The sequence below is a fragment of the Argentina silus genome (assembly GCF_951799395.1).
Source record: "Argentina silus genome assembly, chromosome: X".
In the NCBI taxonomy this organism is placed as follows: domain Eukaryota; kingdom Metazoa; phylum Chordata; class Actinopteri; order Argentiniformes; family Argentinidae; genus Argentina; species Argentina silus.
The window spans coordinates 798178-823938 of record NC_139653.1 but is presented as its reverse complement, the minus strand read 5'-3'; the positions used below and the strand labels follow the sequence as shown (position 1 = coordinate 823938).

At 41.9% G+C, this 25761-nt stretch overlaps 1 protein-coding gene across 1 annotated transcript in view; it reads left to right on the top strand.

The window, feature by feature from the left end:
• ccser2a (coiled-coil serine-rich protein 2a) overlaps positions 1-24663 on the top strand; it is a gene marked incomplete at both ends in the record, with an annotated part of 44639 nt that extends 19976 nt beyond the window's left edge. The window contains 8 exons of the mRNA XM_083696185.1: positions 5009-5108; positions 10292-10403; positions 11249-11438; positions 13465-13530; positions 16467-16580; positions 20977-21084; positions 24323-24410; positions 24608-24663. Coding sequence (XP_083552311.1) covers positions 5009-5108; positions 10292-10403; positions 11249-11438; positions 13465-13530; positions 16467-16580; positions 20977-21084; positions 24323-24410; positions 24608-24663 — 834 coding nt within the window. The remainder of the gene's footprint in view (positions 1-5008; positions 5109-10291; positions 10404-11248; positions 11439-13464; positions 13531-16466; positions 16581-20976; positions 21085-24322; positions 24411-24607) is intronic.
• Between the last annotated feature and the right edge of the window lie 1098 nt (positions 24664-25761).

Genomic DNA, 25761 nt, shown 5'->3' with positions numbered 1-25761 from the left:
TATAGAATACCTTAAATCTTGAAACCTTAAAATACCCAGATCTTGCTGTTGTCTACTGTGTTGTGTGTTTGTAAGTGTTGATGCCAATAGCACAGAAGGCTTCACACAGCAGAGTTTGTTATGCCTTCACTTGATCTAATAACTCTTGGTCAGGTGCAGGCGAAGAGAGCATGACAGAGCCGAGGCACATTTGCCAATTGGGAATGTTTATACAGTTCAGATTTTTTTTTTCACCACCTTTAAACACCAATTCATTAGGATTGACAGAAACAGCGAGACAACGTAAAAAAGCAACAAACAAAAAAAATGTGTGCTGTGTGTGAGTTATTGGGACAGATTTATGATGGTAGTCTCGGACACATTCATGCCTACCTCCTGAAGAGTTCCTAATCTGTGGGACATGCGTTTTGGGGTTTCACTGTGCAATCACAAACAAGCTGGTAGGCCAAGGAAGACTTAAAAAAAATGTATTCATGCTTTTATATTATTAAGACTTGATTACTGCAATGCGCTATCTGGCTCCTCCAACGCAGCCATATGAAGTTTGTAACTAGTCCAAAATGCAGCTGCCAGACTCCTCACCATAACCAGAAAATGTGATCATATCACTCCTAGTATCACTACCAGTAAAACAGTGCAGACTTCAAGGTCTTGCTTTTAACATATAAAGCCCTTAACGGTCTCGCACCTGACTATTTATCTGATCTGATCAACTCCTACCAACCCACTTGCACCCTCAGATTGAAAGATGCAGAATTGCTTGTTGTCCCCCTATCAAAGAGAAAACAGCTGGAGGCAGGGTGTTTTCTTATCAAGCGCCATTTCTGTGGAATTGCCCTACCTGCCCTTGTTATGGGGTCAGCGACAGTTACCACTTTTAAGACTAACGTCAAGACCCACTTTTTTAGAGCTGCATAGTTTCCCTTCCCTTCCCTCCCCTTCACTCCCCCTCCCCTCTGCCTTTCCCTATTCCCCATGTCAAGATTATTGTAGACTACCCATATGCTTTTATTTATGTTATGTGTTTTGTTAATGTGATTGGTTTTGATATGATGTACAGTATGTTCAGAGGTTAGTAAAAATGCACTTTAAAACTAAATCAACTTGAAACTTGAAAACATGGGTGCTGCAAGTGTGTTGGTTAAATTAGACCTTAATTTACCTTAACTTTAACTCCAGTTTGGTGATTATGCAGATCGCTATGGAAAATTTGTGTTTCTGTCGGTTCTGTGTAGGTTCATCATACAGTATTATCTATAATCAAAAGGGGATAATTTAGGGATGTCATTTAATGAAATTGCGAAAAATAAATACATAATAAAATCGAAAAATGTTCTTTATGATTGTAGGCTACACTATCTCACTGCTATTTATCTATTTATTCGATTATAATCACCTTATTCTCCTGGTTTATTAATCTGATTTTTAAAAATGTTTTATTTAATATTTATTTATACTGGGGAAACACACTGAGACGAAGGTCTCTTTTGCAGGTGCACCATGTCCACAGTATTTACACAATAACAAAACAGCACATAAAAAATACAACACAGTTCAATACATCATATAAAACCACAATATTTAGAAGAAACAATCACATCTTTCACCAAGGAGGTCCTCAATTAACACCCTAAATTGCCCAAGCGGCATCAGAACATCCAACTGAATTTTATTCTGTAGATTGTTCCAGCAGTTAGGTGCACCATAACTAAAAGCGGATTTACCCAATTTGGTGGAGACCCGGGGAACCTCAAAAGTTAACCATTTCTGAGAACGGGTAATTTATATCCTTGAATTTTAATAATGAGGTTACAAAAGCCGGGAGTTTATGCAGTAAGGCTTTAAAGACAAAAAGGGAGTAATTACGGAATTTTAATGAGGTCTAGCCAATATTTTGATAAAGAATGCAATGATGAGTATTAAAACTATCACCTGTGATAAAGTGAAGGGCACTATGGTAAATGGCAACCAAAGGTTTAAGAGTAGTGGCTGCTGCATTTTGGTAGATGATATCACCATAAAATAAAGTAGTGGCATAAAATCTGCTTTCTGCTGTTCAGGGAAAGGCACGATCTATTCCTATAAAAGAAGCCCACCTTAAATTGTAGCTTTTTAACATGCTCCTCCATATGTTTTCTGAACATCTGAAGTCTTTGTCCAACCAAATGCCCAGGTATTTATAAGCCGGGACACGCTCAATGGGGGCACCACCACATATGTACATATGCATAAATCAGATAAATTTTTCTGTGATTTGGTAAATAACATAGATTTTGTCTTTCCAGAATAAAGCGCCAACCTCAGCCCAACAAATGCTCTCTGCAGGACAGTGAATGCAGGCTGTAGCTCAGAAAGGCACTGAAAAATGTAGCCATGTTTCAGAGATCACAAAAATGTCTGGGTTAGTCTATTGAGCCCATTTGTTGATGAAGTTCATTTTATTTATTAGGCTTCTGACTTTTAAATGTAGTAGTCCAAGCCCATTTCTTATTTTAAAATCGTCTGGTGTTTCTAGGGTGGGTAACTCCCCTGAGGCATAGGCCAATTTGCTAGCCTGTACTGAAACAGGATTTTTTGGCAGTGAATGGGGGAAATTGATTGGGGTTACCTTAACAGTCTTAGTGTCTTGGTGTGACACAGCTGTGTCAAAGTTAAACTGTCCTCTTGTCGGTCCGTGGTGCAAATACTGTAGTCTAGTTTGGGCGTGGTTGCATGCTTACTTTATTTGCAACAATACTGTTGTTAAAACTAGCATCCACAGGTAAGGCATACAAAATAAGGCAAACAGCACTTGTAATTTATTCTTAGTGAATTCACCCCTGAGTGTTTGTGCAAGTTATGTTTATTTTATAAAATGGGTTCAGAGAAATATGTGATCTGATTGGCTAAAACTGCATTCCAAGCCAATCTCTGACAACCACACAACTGAGAAAGGGGGGCCGTGAAGGTAAGGGTTAACACATTGGCTTTTCAAAACAAAAAAACATGGCCGACATCTCTCTCGATACAATACATATCTAACATGCCAACATTGTAATAACACTACCCAGATGGATGTTGTACTAGCTAACAAGTAATTTTTTGGCTGCACAGTAATTTTCTAATTAAACTGATAGCTAGCATATTAACACTACAGAATTCCAAGGCATCATAGGGTGTGTAGAATACTCAAGGAGTGCATTAACAAGGATATCCGCATACAAAGTTTCAGGGGGAATGCTTGCAAAACACACACTCACACACACACACACACACACACATACACACACACACTCACACACACTGTGTCAAGAGGGATGATGGTTCTAACACCGTCATGCTAGACCAGTCAACTGATTTGGGATCCGGGTGAAAGAAATATGATGATTCCCAGATCATTTCCACCAGACCATCGCCAACACACACTGCTGTGCGTGTAAGCCACAGCCTGCCAGTGTGAAATGCCATTTCCTCCTGAAGTGAGGCTCTGTGACTAAGCCCCTCTATATATGGGGAAACTTTACAGGAGAGAGGGAGAAGATGAAAAGGGGGAAGGAATGGAAGAGAAGAAATAGAGAAAGTAGTGGAATAGCATGAATAACATTCACAAGCATTCCTGTGTTATGGCAAGTTGGTTCAGTGAAAACGGTGACAAGGTGTTTTCTAATCTGACGTTGTTGTTGATGAATGCTAAGGAGAGGTGACTATATTAGAAGTACGCTGCTCCATTTGATCTTTACATGGAGGAAGCCTTTTTTAACCAGCTCCTAGTGAGATTTATTAGTGGCCTTGGCTTAAAATGTCAGCTAGTAATACTGATATTTAGCAGCCTTGGACATTGGTGCATTATCTGACAGTACATGGCCTTCAAATTGCAAGCCTTCCCAATTAATTAATTAATAATTCCACCCTACTTTAATATTTTCAATTTTTTATATCAATGATTGTAGGGCTCATGTAGCACTGTAGTTCATGTGTGGAGATTTAACAACCGTGCTAGTGCTCAGCTAGGCCCCCAAAACTTGTACAGTTAAAGAGTGGAGCAGACATATTTATTCGTTTTTCCTTTCTTCCGCAGGACAGTTTGATTTCGATCACCAGTCTGTTACCATGAATCACACAAGACATATTCATAAACCAGCTCCCTTACATTGTGGGTATATCTTAAGTTGAGTAGAGTTGAGGCCTTGCAATTTATTTTCATTTGGTGCCGAGGCTCAAAATTGCCATCTCAATTCATTCTTTGAAGTATTGATTTGTACTTTTTTGTTTTGCTTTTGGGTATGCTTTGAATTCTACAACAAGCAGCATAATCAAAACAGCAGACTACTTCAGCTGTAATAATACATGCTCCCAGTGACATTACATCACACATTCTTCAGAGAAATAAATGCCGCTGTTATTGTCTGGATTTTTATGATTTAAAATAAAGACTACGTTTTTTTTTCCTGTTCGTTCAGAATCTGCTCTGTTAAATGGAGAACAATATTCATAGAAATTGATCCACAAATTCTTCAGGTTGTTCGAGAACAACAACCCCTCTAACTTTTTGTTACTGTTGGAAAGAGCAAATGAGTTAGTGTTAGCCAATCAAATTAGCTAACATTGCTAGACAGCTATATTTTTGAAAATGGGTATTGCTTAAGTGTTTTTTTAACACTACCCACATGGGGATCAGTGAAAATTATTGATGTTTTGAGCTGCCTTTTGACTGGTTGGGAGTGTGCCAAGCAAGTTGCATACAGGTCTCCACCCCTCTCGCTAAGACACTTCTCTGGGAGCCTAGGTTATGAACAACCTAACCTGTCTCACCTCTCTCCTCTGCTGATAGGACATGCTCACCTCTCTCCACTCCTAATAGGACATTCTCACCTCTGTCCTCTGCTGATAGGACATTCTCACACCTCTCCTCTCCTGATAGTTCATTCTCACACCTCTCCTCTGCTGATAGGAAATGATCACACCTCTCCTCTCCTGATAGGATATTCTGAACAACCTAACCTCTCTCACCTCTCTCCTCTCCTGATAGGACATTCTGACCAACCTGGACAACCTGGAACCAGGTGACCTGAAAGATGATGACCTCATGTTGGACGTGGACCTGCCCGAGGATGGTTCTCTACACAATGGTGAGGACAGACGGACTGACAAACAGATATGATGTTGACTACATAATAGTGAGTAGACAGACAGACAGAGGGTCCCAATTTTCTATTGCTAAAGAGCGCTGCACAACACTAAAACGATGTGCAAAAACTGTTTTAGTAATTTGGTGTTACCACAAAGTACATCAGCCCCGACCAACACAAAGTTTGCACCAATTTAGGCGGAGCAGTACTGCATCCATTCGGGCAGGCCATGGGGCTCACCTTCTTGGTGCGATGTCTCCTGGATCTAGTCGAAACTGGAGCCATGTTTCCTGCGTGAGAAAACAGAGACACAGTAGTTATTAAGAGGGTTGGTAGTGGGGTCAACAACTGAACGAGTAAATTCTCCCTAGAGAGAAAACACTTCCTAGAGAGAAAAACCACACACCAAAACAGTACAGCAATGAAGCTACACTATAGCTAACGTGCCAATTGTCTGAGACCAACTGGTAGCGGTGCTATTTCAAGCTGGCTCTGTTTGCGCAAAGCATTGGAGATCGCAACTGTCAGATTAGCTGTGAGCTCAACTCTTGATGACGATGACTGTGCTAGCTAGCCAACCGTCCCTGTGGTTAGCCGAAGCTTACACTAGGGACCCATGTTTGTTACACAAGGCTACTAGCTAGCTAGGAATTATGTAACTAAAAAGTTAGTAATAACTAAAAAGTGCTTAGTGGAGGCTGAGGCCTTAGTAGATTTGAGGCATTATACAACATTGTTATATATTCAACAAATAACTACATTTATAATTTCATGAGTGTCAGAGTGTGAGAAAACAAGCTGATGACAGCATGAAACTGAACAAAATGAAACCAGGACACCAAAAACCTTGAGACAGTGAAAGACTTTTTCTGACATATGTAATATAGAAAATACAATGTGTCTTTCTTCAAATAGAGAGAGCGAATTTAATTTGGTGTACAGGGTTCCCACGTGTCCCAGAAAACCTGGAAAATTGAAGACTACTCTTCCAGGCCTGGAAAACACATGGAAAATTAGGGAAAAAATAAAATGTCCTGGAAAACCTTGGAGGTTTTTCCGATAATATTACAAATACACAGTTATTACTGTTTTTCTCTGCCATAATAATTCGATCAAATAATCAATCAAATTCAAAACGTGTTTTGGCATAGCTTGTATCTGAGTCTAGGAAAGGTCAGTTCAGAAGTGCAGGTTGAAGACATCATTCACTGCCCCACTTTCAGACCACGGCCTTGGTACTTGGCTACGGTCTACTGAAAAGTCAGGTAGCCTATTGGATCAGTGCAACTGCAGTTGGCACACCGCATGCACTGAGCTGCATTGGTATACCACAACTGGTGAAGTTTACCAGCACGCAGCGGTTACCTACCGGTATATAGAGAGGGCAGGATCAAGGAATGGAGAGAATTATAAAAGTCATTAGTTTAGTCCATGGCATGAGTGTCGGTGTGTTGTGGTTAAATAGGCCTACATTAACCCTAATTGCATAAAATGTGGTCATTATAGCCTTACTCACATCTTTTGCAAAAAGTCCTGTTTCTATCGGTTCTGTTACGTTACTTATTATAATTCCTTGGGTGGAATAGCCTGTGCAGCCTTCACTGAAGCAATTCTTAGCCAGGTTTCTGTGTAGCCAAAGCAAAAATAATCAAAAGATACCATTGGATTTTGTTTTTGATCAAAAACGACAGTGCAACAGTTTCTTCCATTCTACTCAATGAGGCACATTGAAACAGTTAAACACTTCCTTGAGCTCTCTACTAAGTGTTGATTAGATAACAAGAAAAAAGTGTCCCACAAATAGATCTTGTGAATAGAAGAACTCTGAGGTGTCTGTGTGTGTCTGTGTGTGTCTGTGTGTGTCTGTGTGTGTGTGTGTGTGTGTGTGTGTGTGTGTGTGTTGTTGTTGTACAGTATGTGTCAAAACCTTTTTCCTGACTCCATTGATCATTAGCCAAATTAATTTAATTCTTTTCAGTTTTTCACTGTACTATAAATGTCTCTTGGGCAATGAGGTTATTTCCTCTGAAAAAACACTTGGCCCAGTGTGAGACTACTGAGCGGTCATGGTGGTGGATTACTAACAAGGATCCCTTTATGACTACAAAGCACAAAAGAAAACCAAACGTGTACACACACACACACAGTCCAACACTAACAAAACAAGGCCATAGCCGTTTACACTGTAACACACGATATAAAGCTAATGAACCCTGTGTGTGTGTGTGTGTGTGTGTGTGTGTGTGTGACAGGAATGTTCAGCCACAAGGAATATGAATCCAACCTGCGTTCCTCCCACCTCCGTATGTGGAAGAGGTCATATTTATAGCTCTGTATGTCATGGCTAGGGGTCGTAGCAAAGGCGGAGGGCAGGAGAGAGAGAGAGAGAGAGGGAGAGAGGCCAGCCTTAGTCTAGCTCAGTCCGCAGGGCCAGGCCTAGAGACAGAGAGACCAAGAAAGGAGGGAACTTGACTGTTAGCCTAACCTAAGGCCAACCCTCCCTCTCCTCCTCCCTCCCTCCCATGGACACTCTGCCTCTGTCAGCCAAGCAGGAAGGGGAAGGGAGGAGGGGTTGAAAGAAGGAAAAGGAGAATGCCCCGCTGCAGTATTTTCTCCCATGACAAGAGAGGCCCAGTGATCGCTCACCCCCTCCCTCCTGCCCAGACGGTGACTCCCAGCTTGGCCACGGACACAGCCGCCACCAGCCTCTCCTTCCTTCCCTCCTGGCTCCTGGGGAGTTCCAAGAAACAGACAGTCAACAGTGCGGAGGTGTCTCTCTAGTGCCCTTTAACAGCTGACCAGCTGCTCCAGCTCACAGTGTAGTTTCTACTTGATTTATTTACTCCCAGTTCTGCCGCTTTGGAGCTTTTCACTTAGGATTTTGTTGTTTCGGAGTTGTTACTGGTTTGGGAAGGAGTTTAAGGACATAACGGACAGAGAGTTGGAATGTAGCGAGTCACTAGTGGAGTATCTGGGGCTGACTATTTGGACAGGGTTGTCTTCCCCTGTGGTATGTGAAACTGAGAGAGTCAGGGTAAGGTATTTTGTTTAGTCCTCAGCTGAATACCATGTCTGTCTGTCTGTCTGTCTGTCTGTTCTGTGGTGATTGTTTTGTTTTGCGCCTGGTACTGTAGCTACAATTGCATTACAGACTGAGTTATTGTTAGACTGGGGCTCAATTTAATTTCAATGGAGCTTCCCTCTCTCTTTTTGTCAATGTTGATGTGGTCGCGGTTCATTTCATGGCTATGTGGAATAGAGTGTTGCTGTATTGAACTGTTCGTCTTGCTCTGTTGATAAGAGAAATAGTATGTGTACGTGTGTACGTGTGTACGTGCGTACGTGCGTGCCTTACAGACAACCGCTGAGTTTTATGCCTTTTTCATTTCTTATTGTCTTATTGTAGGCTTCAAATAATCCACAAGTTGTCTTGTCTCAATACAATGTTTATGTTTGAGTGCATTTGAAAGTGTGTGTATAGTGGAGTCTGTTTACATTCAGCATATAGAATCTTCTGGACACAGGCAACACACATACACATACAGTGCCTATAGAAAGTCATCATACCCCTTTGAAATACTTTACTATATTTGTCGTACAGCCTGAAATCAAAACCCATTAAAACAAATAAACTTTTTCCAGCTTTATGAACAAGCCATACAACATCAAACTAATGAAAAAAAAGGCGACAGTTCTGAAAATGTATAAAAAATGAATAACTAGAATAACAGGGTTGGAAAAGTCATCAGTCCCCTGATTTAATACTTTGTAGAGCCACCTTTTGCTGCAATTACAGCCATCAATCTGTTTGGATATGTCTCTACTAGCTTTGCACACCTAGATTGGAGAATATTTGCCCATTCTTCCTTGCAGAATTGTTCGAGTTCAGTCAAATTCCGTGGTGAGTGGCGATGGACTGCTCTCTTCAAGTCCATCCACAGATTTTCCACAGATCGGATTTAAGTCAGGGCTCTGACTTGGCCACTCAAGGACATTCACCTTTCTCTCCTTAAGCCACTGCATTGTTCTTTTGGCGGTATGTTTAGGATTGTTGTCGTGTTGGAAGGTGAATGACCTGCCCATCTTCAGCTGTCTAACAGAGGGACGCAGATTGTCCTCAAGAATTTGGGTGTACTTGGTAGCATCCATTTTCCCTTCAATCCTGACCAATTGCCCAGTCCCCGCTGAAGAGAAACATCCCCACAACATAATGTTGCCACCACCATGCTTCACAGTAGGTATGGTGTGTTTTGGGTGGTGTGCTATGTTTGGTTTTCGCCAAACGCATAGCGCAAGTTCAATCTTAGTCTCGTCTGACCATAAAACTTTTTTCCACATGGCAACAGAATCTTCCAGGTGTGTTTTTGCATAGCACAAATGAGACTGAGTGTGGCACTTTTTCCAGAAAAGGCTTCTTTCTTGCTACCCTGCCATACAGGCCAGCTTTGTGTAAAGCTTGTGAGATTGTTGTCACATGCACAGACAGACCAGTCCCAGCCATAAAGACTTGTAAGTCCTTCAAAGTTGCCTTTGGCCTCTTGGTAGCTTCTCTGATCAATGTCCTCCTGGCTCGGTCATCCAGTTTGGACGGACGGCCTGATCTAGGCAAGGTGTTGGTGGTGCCATACGCCTTCCACTTCTTAATGATGCTCTGAACGGTACTCAGAGGGATAGCTAAAGCCTTCGAAATCTTTTTGTAGCCTTCACCTAACTTGTGCCCTCCTACAACTTTATCCTGGAGGCCTTTTGAAAGTACTTTTCCAACCATGGTGAATTCTTTGCAGAACCATGCACTTCTAGTAGTGGAATCCTCAACAAACAGCTGGTTTTATTCTGAAGTAATCAAAACCACTACAATTGATGTCAGGTGGGGGGCAATTAGCCTGGTGTTTGATCTGGAAGTTGATTGGTTGCACCTGAGCAAGTTTATAATGGTATACTCTAAGGGGCTGATCACTTAACCAAACCAGGTATTTCACTAATTAATTTTTTAATAATTTTCCAGATTTTTTTTTATTTTTTATTTTCACTTTGATGATGAGGGTTATAATGTGTACATATAGCTCAAAAAAGTTAGATTTGATTTATTCAGGGTGTAATGTGACAAAAGGTAAAGATTTCACAAGGTATGATGACTTTCTATAGGCACTGTACAGGTGAACCTGTGACCTCTCTCTGTATAGACACTGACAGGATGGCCCATTTTGACCGTTCAGAGAGGGGGGGCCGACAAGGACACTGGAGGAGGAGACAGCGTCCTTGGAATGGACCAGATCACATCAACAATGACAACAGGTGAGTCTCAGTAGCTGTCATAGATTTTGAGCATGATATAAACCAGACCCAAAGTAACATTTAGTTCTATATCAATAGGAAACTGCAGATTAAAATATGATTGGCCGTAATAGGAAAGTATTATCAAATAATTTCTTGAAATTGCAAGAATAATGCATTTTAGAAATGACTCCATTTGCCCATTGACTCCATGTGCAAAGTGGCTTTGATGATTATTTCACACAAAAGCTTTATATTATTGGGCAATTATGGTCCATTGTCTAGGAAAATGTTAAGCTCTTGCCTGTCTGAAAACGATTGGCCAAAATTGTACAGTAATTTGTCTATTAACTAATTTAGTCCTCTGTGGCTCAGTTGGTAGAGCATGGCGCTAACAACGCTTAGGTTGTGGGTTCGATTCCCGCTGGGACCATATATACTGAAATGTATGCACTCACTGCAATGTAAGTCGCTTTGGATAAAATGGCTAAATGGCTCTTTTTTTTTTTTTCTTAAGTAAAGTTAGTCATAGCAGATCCAAAAGCCAGGCTATGAAAATAAAAAAAAGATTCTCAAATGTGTCGAATTAACTAGCTCTCACTCTGACACAGGGACATAGGAAGTATATTTCACGAGGGGGTGCTGCCTGAAATGTTGTAAGGGGGTGAAAAGGGGCTGTGAATGGGGGCTGTTTAACCTTGAGTCAGTCTGTAAAGTCTCTTGTTGCTGTGTTGACAGCAGGGGTTCCAAAACATTACCTCATTGAGAAACTGAGTTACTGACCTCTCTGTCTATTTATTTATTCCCCACCCTCTCTCTCTCCCTCTCTCTCTCTCCCTCTCACTCTCTCCCTCTCTCTCTCGTAGGGGTCCTGTCCTCCAGCAGTTTGATGGTTATGGAGGACTGGGGGTGTTCAGGGTTGGTCCTCGGCCCCTTCCCCCTACAGGGAGACAGGATGGCCACATGGCGACCCTGGATGAGCTCACCCTAAGACACATGGCCCAGGACTGCAGCTCGGTGAAAAACCAGCTGCTCAAACTCAAGACCTTACTACAGGTAAGACACACACACATGCATGCACGCAAGCTCACACAAAAGCAAACAGACATACACACACATGCATGCACACACACACACACACACACACACACACACACACACACACACACACACACACACACTCCTTATCAACCCACATTATTGTTGTCACTACAATCCAGTCACTTAGTTACATTGATCTGTTTACTGGTAATCAGATAATGTCACGAGTGCCAGCAGCTCCTTTTAGAATCCAATAGAATCAGCTTGATTAGATGTCAGAGGTTCACCCGAGTGAGGCTGCTGTTACTATTTTTAGCTTTCATTTTATGTCAAAGCTCCAGGCTAGAGAACTTGACCAAAATGTGAAGGCAGTGGAATTCTGCCCTGCATCAGCCTTCATGGTATATTGTAGTCACAGCCTTCCTAGTACCGGTGAGGATAGGGCTGAAACGCTATCGCATGCACGCACACTGACGGACACACACACACACAGACATTTTAATACTTTATTTGGGTTCACAGTAAAGTATTATATCAAAGAACAAAGAACCCATAACATAACAAAGGTCATAGAGAGAGCTGTAAGTGAAGAGAGAGAGCTGTAAGTGAAGTCCTTCTAAACACACACACACACACACACACACACACACACACACACACACACACACACACACTTGTCACTGACGTGTCAGCCAGTTAATCAGGACATAATGCAGTGCCTCTGAGCATACTGCTTCTCATGTCTGGCCCTGGAGGACTCCAATATCTCCCTGTGACTGACAGGTACTGACAGAACTGATATTAGCTCCCCTACAGCCCTCAATACACCACACTTGTCTCAGACTGACTCAACTGTAACCTAAAAACGCTCTCCCTCTCAGGATATGACAAAGCACCTTACTGATTTTGTTTGACAGAATCATGCTGGGAGTAAAATGCTGTTTTTGATGGTCAACTAGGGACCAACTGTCTGATACATACTGTACAGGTGTGAGAACTGTACCCATCAACACATCATCATTTCAAATTTGACCTCTGAAGTTTTAAAAAGCACTGTGCCTCTTTTGGTTCTATTGATGTATCTCGGAAAGTCTTCAAGTAGTGTTTTTGCTTTAATTAGTAGTGCGTTTCTGCCCCCTTGAGCACAACCATTATTTCTTTGGACCATTACTTGTTATTTTCTTAATTGTATATGTGAACTGTAATGTCAGTGTTGTGGGCAGCAGCTGTAAAATGAGGAGCTAGTTTAATCATAATTGATCTCGCCACAAGCAACAGGCAGGTGGTATAGGTGTGCTCATTGCTCAGCCAGCTATAAAGGAGCACACACCAGTGATACAGGCTTTACCTGAGAGACAGAAGAATAATGATCACTTCAGGTTTAGGGTGCATCGTTATACATCATTACACATCCCTCTGTTTAGGGAAACTGGCCTTTCGAATTGTAAATGAATCATGTGTTCAAATAAAGGGATGCTACAGGATTGTTGGCACTAATTATTTACATCAAAGACATTCAACATTTTGGCTGAAGTGTTGACTGTATGGTTCATTATATAATGTGAATGGATTTCTTATCTCATTTGACCACACAGTCCTCAGTGTAATGCCAATATACATACATACAGTGTAATGCCAACATACAACATATGTGCAAAGTAAGCTATTGCTCATAGGAGTGGCAATTTATTTCTGTCTATTTCTGGGATTAGTTTTTGGCTCGTGAGCGCACATTTTTTAAATAGTGGCTGAAACATACAACATCCTGTAGCATCTCTTTAAGGTCTCACTCTTTTTAACTGAAATCAGTAGATGTAGAATGAAAAAAAATCCACTGAAAAATGCTCTGATTTGAAATTCTGCAACAGTATGTCAAGAGCCTCAACCCGGCAGCCATTGGTATCATGAACAAACAGACAAAATATCAGTTCAGCTATTGTTATCTTCCTCCTCCCTGTTTGTCACAGTATTGTAAATCTTCTGTATGAAGTGCTTGAGGAGTGTTGACCCAGTGTTGTTTTTGTTGTTGTTGTGTTGATAGATGGAGGATGGCGGGGCCGTCCCAGACGTTGTGGTGGACAATGAGGATAACAGCACAGCCCTACAGGTAATACATACCACTGATTGGTATCAACAAGGAACACACAAGACTGAGAGCAAAATATGTTGTAGCTTAAGTAGCAAAAACTCTAAATTACTCCACTCCTTTTGTGGTTAGCCTTGGTTTTTGTTGTAGGCTTATTCTTTCATGTTTTTTCTATTCAACCTACAGCATAGTTTTTTTTTTCAGTCTATTTAGACCTAGGTTCCAATGAGCATTGAACCTTTTTGATATCGTTTATTATTATTTTTATAAGCATCACACTTTATCCTCTCTTCGGTACAGGAACACACAACTTCAGCCTTTAAGGGCATAGTTTAACCAGATTATGAGATGGTTTAGAGATGTTTCCATATTTTGAAAGTCTGTAGTGGTTATTAAATACAAAAAACAAGTTAGATATTTTGTTGTCAATAGCTGAAAAATACAGGATATTCAATTGAGCAGAGTTTTTTAGAACACTCAGTTTTGACTGCTGCTACAGAAGCTGCATTAGGCTACTGTACTTGAAACAACATAGGTCACACTCAGCACCGGGCAGGTTCTCTCAAACAGCCTAATACTTACTCATCAGAGAGGCAATAGACCATATAGTGGACTGCTTTCAGAAGAATTGCCTATTAAGTTTCAAATGGTTGATTAGTATAAACTAATGATAACGTTATCAACTTTATTGCTCACATGGCAAACAAGCACACACGCTTGGCCTCCTTCACATGCGAGAATTCCATAGTACTCCGTCTAGATCGTTCTCTGCATCGGCGTAGGTGCGTGCTTGTCTTCACGACGTGCCTACCGACCCTACAGTGGTGGCCTCATGGGGAGAGTCCTCTCAGGGAGATAGCACAGCTTCTTTATGCATGACCTTGGCGTCTCCCACTGCGCAGGGACTTGCTATCCCAATCGCAGGGCCAAATATTCCACCCACACCCCAAGTTGATGGATCTATGGGTTAGCCTGTGAGAGACCAAGGCCTCGTACGGAGTAGGGCACTATCCAAAAAGTGCCTTCCCATTGTAGAGTGGAGGCTATTGCAGAAGCATACCTTTCTAAAAATCTGCATCCCCCTTTGGGATTCTGGGCGCATTCCACTTGAGGAATTTCTTCATCTTGGGCTCTGTTCAAGAGCATTTCTGTTTCATAGATTTGTACTGCAGCCAGTTGGGCTTCCCCTCACACTTTTGTGAGATTCTACTGCCTGGATGTCACTGCACCTTCTTTGGCGCATATGGTCCTTGGCTCTGGAACTGAGTAGGGTGGACCAGGTAGATGTCCATGTACTCACTCAGGTTTTCTGTAAGGGGTTTGGCAATCGGGGCATTGTGCAAATGTTCCATAGTGAGATGGGACACGTTGGGTTATGGTATGTAACCCTTGTTCTCTAAAGGAGATGAGGGAGACATCTCACCAGATTGCCCCTCTTTTACAGGCTTATTAAAAGAGATTGCAGAAGCCTTTATAGGCTGGGCTTGGGCAGGGTCAACCATGCAAATTGGTCCTGACCTATTCCAGGCATGATTGAATATGGTTTCAGCGAATAGGGTACGCAAGGGTGCATATCCCATATCTCCCTCATCTCCTTCAGAGAACCGGGGTTACATACCGTAACCCAAAGTTCACTGTCTTCACTGACTCACAGCGTGTAGCTGCAGTTCTTTCTGGCACAACAATCGGGTGAGAGAGATTTATTGAGAGACAAATATAACTTTTTACACATGTATTTAGTAAGAGGAGAGAGAGAAGGAGATACTTTTAGTTTTCGTTTACATAAAGTGTTTTAGTTCGATTTTCATACAAATTATTGTAATAACCTGTCATTAACTATCTATCTTTCTAGCTAGCTTTGTCGAATATCCCAGTGATAACCACTCTAAATACCGGTGTCAACTCACTCTCATGACATAAACTGAAGCCATGTCCCACGTGCCCTCTCATCCCCTGGGGCATTAATGTTTCCACCGTATGTAGAGTCAATCTCATAAACAAACACATTTGAGGTGTTTTTCATAGTAAAATCCTGTCTTGCCCTAAGTGGAAGAGTTGAGCTCTTCACCATCCATCCATGATAAGCCTATCCTGCACACTGCTCAGCTATTCCCTAGATGAACTGGTCCCATTTTCCATATTATTTGAGTATAAATGTGTTTTATGGTAAAATAATTTGTCTCAGAAAATGTTTGCTGTCAATCAAATCAATCCGTGCCTGTATGTCAAGTCTCCCAATCTCCGGAATTGTTAGGCCTGCATTTTACATGGATTACTTGGTATGAAATTACAGTACACAAGAAGTTACACAGGCTACATTGTTACTAGCTGCAATAGAGTCGTATCCATCAAGTTCAGTATTTTTGTGAAGCAGTGTGTAATATCGTTCATAGCTATCAGTGCGTAACGATCTCGCTACATTGTAGAGACAGTGAGCTGAGAACAAAGTGTACTCAGTCAGTATCAGTTTTAGGAGAAGCACTAAACCATGAGGGAAAATTTAAAACTTATTGTAATTTTAGAACATTGTTGTTATTTTTCTGAAATGTGTAGCTCTATCATGTATTGTAACAACTGCAACCATCGACCTCCATCTACAGGCAGCAGTTGTCATAGAAACATATTAGTTATCGTACAGCTGGTACTGTAGATTTAACAGTCCATTCAGCACCATGGATTCTCTATAATCTATGGTGCGGATGGGTTTAGCTACTGCCACCAACTCCTAACATTAGCACTGATGACCGAACACAATGGAAATGGAGGGGGCAAAGTTGGCTTATTAGAAATTGCTTGACCAAATCCCCTCAAAGTAACTTAAAATATGTATGTTTGTATTTTTGTGCGTGTGCGTGTGCGTGTGCGTGTGCGTGTGCGTGTGTGTGTGTGTGTGTGTGTGTGCGTGCACATGTGTGTGTGCGTGCACATGCTTGTGTACGTGTGTGTGTGTGTGTCAGCTAGAGGACCTGATGAGAGAGGTGCGGGAGCTCAGAGAGGAGCTGAAGAGTGAAGAGAGGACAATTGCTCAGCTCACACTGCAGCAACAGCAACAACTCCAGCAGCAGCAGACGGTGAGTGTCCCCAGGGGTCAACCACCAGTCAGCAGCAGGACCACATCACTGGGCTACAATCCATTTCAAAACAACCCTAGCGACCTAGCTCTGACTCCCTACAGACTTTTGTGATCTGAAGGGACTGGAAAGGACCGAATAAACATAATGCTAGTGTCTCCTCTAGGCCCTCTGATAGGTTAGGTGGGATTTTCACCATTTTATTCATGCCTATTTAGACCTTTCAGGTCTACGCAAATGCATATTGTTGTTTCTGTATGAACAGTAGGTCACTGTTTAAAATATGCATGTTGTCATCACAGCAGTTCACTACCTCAATAGTATTAGTAGTTGTGAAGACGTGTGAAGTGCTGCTGAAAGCAACCACCAGATGGAGGCAAGAGCTGTGAAGGATGTTTGAAAAGATGCTGTGGTAGAAATGACTGACAGTGCTAACATTTGTGTTCCTTCCTTGTACCAAATGGTCATCGAAAATAAAGATGAGAGAGAATAGTTTATGATTGCAGAGCCTACCTTAATCAGGTTGCTAGATAGATTAACTCCTTCATTTGGCCAAACAGTTAGCAGATCGGGTCATGAATTACAGGGACCTGAGTGGAAATTGTTTAAATATCATGTTATCTTAACGGGGACCAACTTGTGTTTATCAAACTTGTGTTTTGTCCTTGTCTACTCTCATACTGTTTGTTGTAGTCATCACGCATACTCATAAGTCGGCTTTGATAATGCAATGGATGCATGGATTACAGAATAAAGTTAGGAATGTTCATGTGAGTTAGGTTTCAAAATTTAAACCACTGTCAATTTCAAACTCAATGACAATTAATCTCCGATGTTTGGAACGTTGCACACGGCCGTATTTACAAAGCAAATGTCAAACTGTTTTCCTCTGTATTTGATAGCCCAGGTGTTATTGTGTGATTTACAAAAAATAACATTGATTGAATGCTTTCAAATAATACTGTCCTTGGGCTGCTGATGAATCAACAAAAAATGGACCAAGAGGCAACAACCACTGTATGCACAACTGACATTTTCTTTCTTTCTTTCCTCATTTAAACATAAGGTTATAACCATATTTAAAGCTAAAATGCTGTAATGTCCAAAACTGTCCCCTTCAAATTGATTGGATCAAAGTTATGCCATATTCATCTGTATGCCATGCAGTCTAACACATCTAAGCCTATATAAATTAAAGCTATTATTAGTCATACAGTACGCCTACCCCTATCAACTCCAGTGGATTTATCATCCATATACCGTAGGAGCCACCAACACACTCTCCAGAGCAGTATGGCAACCAGGAGTGTTACTATCATGTATGGACATTTTCAACTGCAAAAACGAAAAAAAATATATGCTATAGCCAGCTGTAGGCTACTACAATGAACAAGCCACCATATGTCCAATTTAGTCTATAGAAGAACTTTTACTTTTGAACAGACAATAAGTGGATCTCTGGAGACACAGCAATTAGGCTACAAATAATGGAAACACGGATCTTGAACAGAAATAAATCATGAGTGTCTTGGTAATGATTTGTAGCCTTCTCTTTGCTGTTTCTAAACATCAAAATTAAATTAAATGCTTTTCTAATAATTGGCCTTTGTGGCACAGTTGTATAATTTATTATTATAATCCATTAAATAAAACAGTGCAAAATTGGGTCTATTGGAAACACATTTTTATGCAACACATTTTACATTATTATTTATTCTGTGTGCATTTTGGCCACCTGAGTGTCTCCATGGGCTGGGGTTTGTTATGTGACATCTGTGGAGGGAGGCTGTGCTCCTGCTGTAGAGCTTTGATTCAGCTTGAATCTGACTGGACTCCTCCAGGGGTTGGGTCTTGCTCGAATTTCTATGAACGAATACAGACCGAAATGATTAGTGCAGTCGCCTGGCCGAGATAGGCATACCTTTGGGTATTGCATCATTGCTCAAGATCAACCACCGAAAACAGAAAGGTTCCAATCCCGTAAACCAAAGATAATTACGTAATTGCTCTCCTTTGCAATACATGTAGCCTAATCTTAATTTAGAAATGTCCCCCTGTATCTATGGTTGTCTGCAAAGTCAGGTAGCGAAATTGCGTCCACTGCTTGCAGTTGCACGCGCTCGAGACGCAGCAGTAAACCACAACTTGTGAAGTTCACCAGCGGTATCTGTTAAAAAGATGAAGAATGTATAGGATTATAAAAGGTGGAGGGATGTAAACAATTTACTCCATGATGAATTTATTCATCACTGTTAGTCTTGCGGTTAAATCCAGAAAACAAAGATTATAATTGCTGACACTCTCGCCCCCCTCTGCCATACATGCCATCATCATGAAGAAATTACCATTGGTTCTGTCATAGCCTATCTTGCAAATAACGTTGGTAAAGAAGACAAATGCAATACAATTACTGTGAGAATAAACACCTCAGTTTACTGTGAGAATAAATTACTTACTTTGATTACATAATCACATTATGTACATATCATTTTGTTATATAATAATACAGTTGTCTCACAACAGTATGCTGACATCTTCCCTCTAACACAATATTAACAACTTCAATGCGTGTTTCATTGAGGTACAGTAAGCCTATCCATTAGAATAGCTCAAAGATTATGGTTATTTTGCTGAGGTGTAATACCCCTGCCGTCGCGGTAACCATTCTTTGCCGTTTTGTTTGTTTGTTAATATATGCATATGTTTGTTGACATATGCATATATTAAACACTGACCTACTGTCTGAGTAATTTGGCTAGCGAGCAAGATCATTTCAGCTTCCTCATTTACTCACCACTGTGATCCGAACTTTCTTGCTGTGTTCTACCACTCTAGAACCAGTTTGGTCTTGTCTCATCTTGGCTGAAAATGTAGACAAATCTGATCGGAACCTCACTGCAGTGTCTCAATTGGCGGGTTTACACACACACACACACACATAAATGTATTTTGCTTACACATAAAACACCTTGATAATGATGAATCTTTATGTCTTCTGTTTCTACAGTGTAAGTGCCTAAAGCACCGTGTTTAAAAAATATACTGAAAAATGTTGCATTTGGCCTTTAATAGCTGGAGAAACCATTAATTGGAACATGACACTGGTATCCTAAAATGCTGAAATGAACGTGTAAATACTAACCTCCATTCTGCTAACTTTTAGCTGGATCCATCACTGTCCTAACATTCATTAGTGATCGGGAATAGAGGTCTCGTTAGCCAATAAATAATATTATACCTTCTCTGGCATTATTCAAATTACCCATGTATTAAAATATCAAATGTCAAGGCAAACGGCTGCATTCCAATCTCTCTGACTTTCTCTCTCTATTCCAATTATAATAGCCACATTGTGTCCCTTCTTTCTCCTGTACACTACTGTCACTTCTGCCCCCACCCATATGCAAACAGTGTCTGAATAATTGCAGATCTCTGCCTGAACTTTAAGAGATGAGAGATGGAAAGAAGGAGGAGGTGAGGAAGAGGGGCAGAGAGGATGCACTGCAGTAGTGAGGGATTCAAGGGGGGGAGGAAGGGAGGGAGGAGGGGGAGGGGGCGGAGGGAGGCAGGGAGAGAGAGAGAGGGAGAGAGGCCAGCCTTAGTCTAGCTCAGTCCGCAGGGCCAGGCCTAGAGACAGAGAGACCAAGAAAGGAGGGAACTTGACTGTTAGCCTAACCTAAGGCCAACCCTCCCTCTGACAAAATGCAGTTTGGGTGTTCATGCTCAGTTTTTGTCATTATGATAGGATAGTGGTTTCAATGATGACAGTGAGGGGTGGATACGGTGACATTTGGTTCTGTCAGATTCCACTATAGCTCAGTTCATATAATGTAATCATATAATTATGTTATTATTTCGATTGAATATTACCTCATTGATCAATTCTTCAACAAGAAACTGTTAATTACCAACTCATCCACACACATGAAAACCCCCTGGTTGATTACCGAGCTGATCAATGATCGCTCAATGATCAGTCGATTTCAGGCAGCAATTCTCCTCTAGTTTCTTGAGCACAAACCTTCACTTGATTCTCCGATGTTGCTCTCATATCAGAATTCAAATATATGCTAAGTAAAAGTTTTCCTAAGGATATTTTGAATCATAACTTTACGGTAATGGTGGTTATAATATAATTCCTGTATGATACAATACAGTAGTGGTATTTCAGGATTCATCTACAATGTAAAATGTAGCACTGGAAGTGCCTTTATGTACAACAATGTTGTTGTACTATAATTTGATTATGTACAAGGGATGGGTCATTTATTAAGAAGACACAGAAATAAAATGTAATTAATTTGTTCATTTATTCATTTTTTTTTTTTTATTAATTCATTCGGTACAGTAGTTAATGGCATTGCCCTCTCTCTCCCCCCAACCTGCTCATGTCCAGCCTGGCAGGTGTCATTGCCACCAGAGGGCGCCATCGCTGCGAGGGGACAGACGGACACAGTATGATAAGGCCACCCAGACCCCCTGGAGAGGCCAACACCTCCACGCCGTGAGTCTGCACCCATCTTCTGTATGCCACAACCAGTCTTATATGTCAAATGCTAACAGGGATGCTTGGGACAGCCCGACTCTGACGTCACCCCATTGAAGTTGAGATTTAAAATGGTTAAGGGTAGGGTCCTCACAAGCATCTGACTTAGCACTACCCAGTCTGTGTCCATGTCTGTGGGTGACCTATGTGTAGTCCCCTCACTGACGCACTCTGATCACTCTCAATAGCACCACCCTGACCTGTCAACGCTCCTTGCGCCCTATGGTTCATTTAGAGAAGGGTGTCCATTTCATACCTCCATGCATCCCTATAGATAGATCCATACTTAGAGTAGATGGTGGCGATAGGACTGAGGTTATTAGCAAGACGGAGAGTAGCAGGTCTTTTGTGTAAGGTTACTGTTTTTTACATTTTATTGTGTGTGTGTGTGTGTGTGTGTGGGTGGGTGTGGGTGGGTGTGTGTGTGTGTGTGTGTCTGTGTGTTTTTGGATGTGTGCGTACATGTGTCCTGGGTCTACTCAGCCAACCTCACAAAAGGCAGGTAGAGATTTTATTCTTCTATTACTGTCTTCATCTCAGTCCCTCTTCTTTTACTTGTTTCACACCTTCACCTCTTTTCTTCTACCTCTGATGTTCTCTCTCGCTTTTCTTTCTCTCTCCCTCTCTCTCTCATATTCTCTTTTTATATCTCTGTTGCCTCCTTTCATCCACTATTACATTTGATTGCATAAAGATGTTTTGCAGCCATGTCAGGAAGCACAGTATATAATGATAGTTTTGACATTTTCCATTTTCCAGCAGTGCGCAATTGCTATGAAAGGTGAGGAGGGGAATTGTGAGGTGTTTCTTTATTCTGCTAGTTTATGATAAGGTGAGGAGAGCAGCAGGATAACAGGGTAAACAAACGCAAATCAGACTGAAGATATTTACCTCTTTTTCTCATGGTATCAAAGCTGCAAGTCTCACGCATACACTGCCTAGTCTAGCACCTTCACACCCTCCCATCTGCCCCGGTCCCTCACTCTCCTCTCTCCTCTCTTCTCTCTCACTCTCTCCTTTCTCTCTCTCTCTCTCTCTCTCTCTCTCTCTCTGTCTGTCTCTCTCTCTGTCTCTCTCTCTCTCTCTCTCTCTCTCTCTCTCTCTCTGTCTGTCTCTCTCTCTCTCTCTCTCTCTCTCTCTCTCTCTCTCTCTCTCTCTCTCTGTCTGTCTCTCTCTCTGTCTGTCTCTCTCTCTCTCTGTCTCTCACTCTCTCTTACTCTCATATCCCCTCTCACTCTCCCCTGCTCTCTTTTCCCTCTCTCTCCTCTTATAGTTCAACGGGCTGGTAAGAGCAGGTGGAACCTGATATCTCCAGTCCTCTGATTCTAGCCTTCACTACTACAGTAGTTGGGAGATATTATGCAGCCTGCTAGTGCCTCTAGTAGGGGATGGTTGACTTCAGTACCATTCATGATGAGCCATCTAATCACCACCAGGTGTTTTATGTCTTTGAAGTGGCTGAGGTGTTTTGGAAGACTTTCTTAGGGCAACACTTTGATGCATTCATCATTACATGGTCCACTGTATCTTTTGAAAAATGTGAAGGGAACCCATGTTATACAGTAACATTTCACAGCTTAGATATTGCACTGTGAATGCTATGCTTTGATTAGAATCACACACCGTGTGTGTGTGTGTGTGTGTGTGTGTGTGTATGTGTGTGTGTGAGAATGTAATCAAGAATGGCCTCGTTAATAATGTAGATAAACAAACCGCCGGCAGAAAACCAATATATCCCACAAGCTAGTGTTTCATCACACCAAGACAAAAGGATAATTACTGCTACACCCACTCTCTGTCTACCTCACCCTTACTCTCGCTTTCACTCCATACTTCTCTCTCCCCCTCCCTCTCTCTGTCCCTTTCTCTCTCTCTTATTTCTTTGCTTTAATTAGACCATGCTCCTGCCTCTCAGCAGGTTGTTGTATCTACATGAGAGAGAGAGAGAGAGGGGGGGGGGGGGGGGGGGTAGAGAGAGAGGTAGAGAACAGATAAAAGAGCAGCTCGTGTCCAGAATTAACAGCCATGATGATGAGTGGTTTTCTCAGAGAGGTCCTGACATTACTCCCCCATAGCCCATACCAAAACCCACAGCACTACTCTCCAACTCCACTTTATCTTCTCTGTGAAATTTAATTGCCAGAATCACTGAAATACAAGGTCATGGTGAGGTTGAATGCCTGGCATTATTATTATCAGTCTAGCAGAAAGCCTTCCTTGTAGTGGGTGATTGGGGCGATAGCGACTCACTATTATAGCTCATGCTATAATACTAGTTCACTATTTTACAGTATAGTCACATGGTTCTTTACCTCGGCCAGGGGAAACTGTAATGCATGATTCAGAATTGTTCAAATAGCCATTACTGTATGGCCAAATTACCTCAAATGAACTCTCTGACTTGGTGGGAAGTTACTTTCAGGGTGATTTGGCCACAAAATATTGTTCCCCAATCATTCACATTGTTGTTTTTTATTAGCGGTGGCTAATGGTAGCTGAAGTTAGTATGGCTATTTCATTGGCTATTTGAATGGACATTTCAATGAACTTCAATACTATGAAAGTCAAAAAAGGAGCCCCTTTTACCACACAAAACAAACTAAATAAGCATTATTCCAAATGCCTTGCCGATTGCATTTCACAATGACAAAGAGAACCCATACTCCTCTCATGGAGTGTGGCCACTGCTTACAAATGTCAGATCTTGAAAAAGAAGAAGAAGAAAGTGGACTCACACCAGGACACCAAAGGAAGACAGGATATCTGGTGATGGGCTGCAGATAAAAAGCAGCCACAGTGAGCCTCAGCTCTCTCTCTCTCCATTTTCAAACCTTCCTCCCTGCAAATGAAGCCATGGCAGGTGGCCCCCGTAGAGGCACTCAGCATAATTGTCTTGTACAGGAAAGACAGGAAGGAGGTGGATGACAAAACCCAGGCCCACCAGGTAGCCTGTCCGTCCCTCTTGCTATACCCAAGGAAGAGACTCTGTGTCCCTTTCTCTACCACTTTAGGAGATTTGGCCAGTTTGAAAGGTTACCTGCTGACAGTCGTCTCTGTCTATCTCATATACATAAGTATTCAGACCCTTTGTTATGACACTCTTAAAATGACCTAAAATGTCATCAACAAATGTGTGTGTGTGTGTGCATGTGCATGCTTGTGCATCACACCTGTTCTTTGCCTTTTCTCTGCGCAGGGTGTGCTGCCCGCTGCCCCCTTCCTCTCCCCCTGGCAGAGCCAGTACCAGGGGCCGCCCCATGCCAGCATACCCCAGCGCAGACAGAGTGAGTCACTAAATATTGATTGTTATTAATCTATTCTATGGCTACTGTGATGAATTTAGTGCAACCCAGCTAAAAATTACGTTTGCCCTTACAAAAATCCACAGCGATGTTCGGAGGACTTGCTGCTAGAGAAAGAGAAAATAAGGGAGAGAAAGATTCCACGCTGTGTCTCTTTGATCTCTCTCTACGGGGTGTAGAGCGAAGTGTGGGACAGGACAGGGGCGAGCTTCCACAACCCTGGGGCGGTGTCTAGTGCATCTCTGTTTGGTTTGTGTTTGACTAAAACGCAGCTGAGCCCCCCCGCTGTCAATCAAAGTGTGGTGTCTGTCAGGTCTGTCAGCTCATGGACAGTTGATTCCACACAGATGGTGAAAGAGAGAGAGAGAGAGATGAGAAGGAGGGGAGGGGGGTGTGCTGAGAAGTGTTATGCACACAGTCGTTCCAATAAAACAGTACTGATTGAAAAGAGAGAGAGAGGAATCAGATTGTATTGTTGTTTGAAACAGCATGGTGTGTGTGTGTGTGTGTGTGTGTGTGTGTGTGTGTGTGTGTGTGTGTGTGTGTGTGTTTGTGTGTGCATCCTCCCATCTCTCTCATCCCATGTCTTTCTCTCTCTGTGAACAATTGCCCATCCATGTTCTCTCTCTCCCTCTGCCTCTCCCTTTATGCCTTTTGCAAGGAGTGGAGCACCTAGTGTATTACTTCAGTGACAAGGCGTGGTACAGTAACCATTTCTGCCCTCTCTAACATCCACACACACCCTGAGCCCTGCACGCCAAAATGGCATGACGTGACACAATGACGCATGGCTGTATGTGTGTGTGTGTGTGTGTGTGTGTGTGTGTGTGTGTGTGTGTGTGTGTGTGTGTGTGTGTGTGTGTGTGTGTGTGTGTGTGTGTGTGTGTGTGTGTGTGTGTGTGTGTGTGTGTGTGTTGATGTGCACATGCATCTGCATGCCTTGGGTTTAGTTTGGTTTGGGAGTTTGACTTTGTGTTTCCCCGCTCTGTCTGCATTTTTTCGGACTGACAGCTGTGGCTACAGCCGTGTTGCTATGCTGTGGTGCAGGTGTCAGGAAAATTACATTTTGTGGATAGTCATTTTGTTTTTGTCTGGATGTTTGTTTTTGTTTAGATGGCTCATCTCTCACTTTCATTTTTGCATCTGTTATTATTTTTATCTGTCACGTTGGTACAGCTTTGACTTATGCTGTTTCTCTCATGTAGTCCCTTTGTCTGTCAGACTACTGTTCTCTCATGTATTAAGTATGATACATGCATCATTCAGTTTGCCTCTAGATGTTTGAATGTTCTATGAAAAGCCAGGTGTTAAATTTGCATTTCATGAATAACAG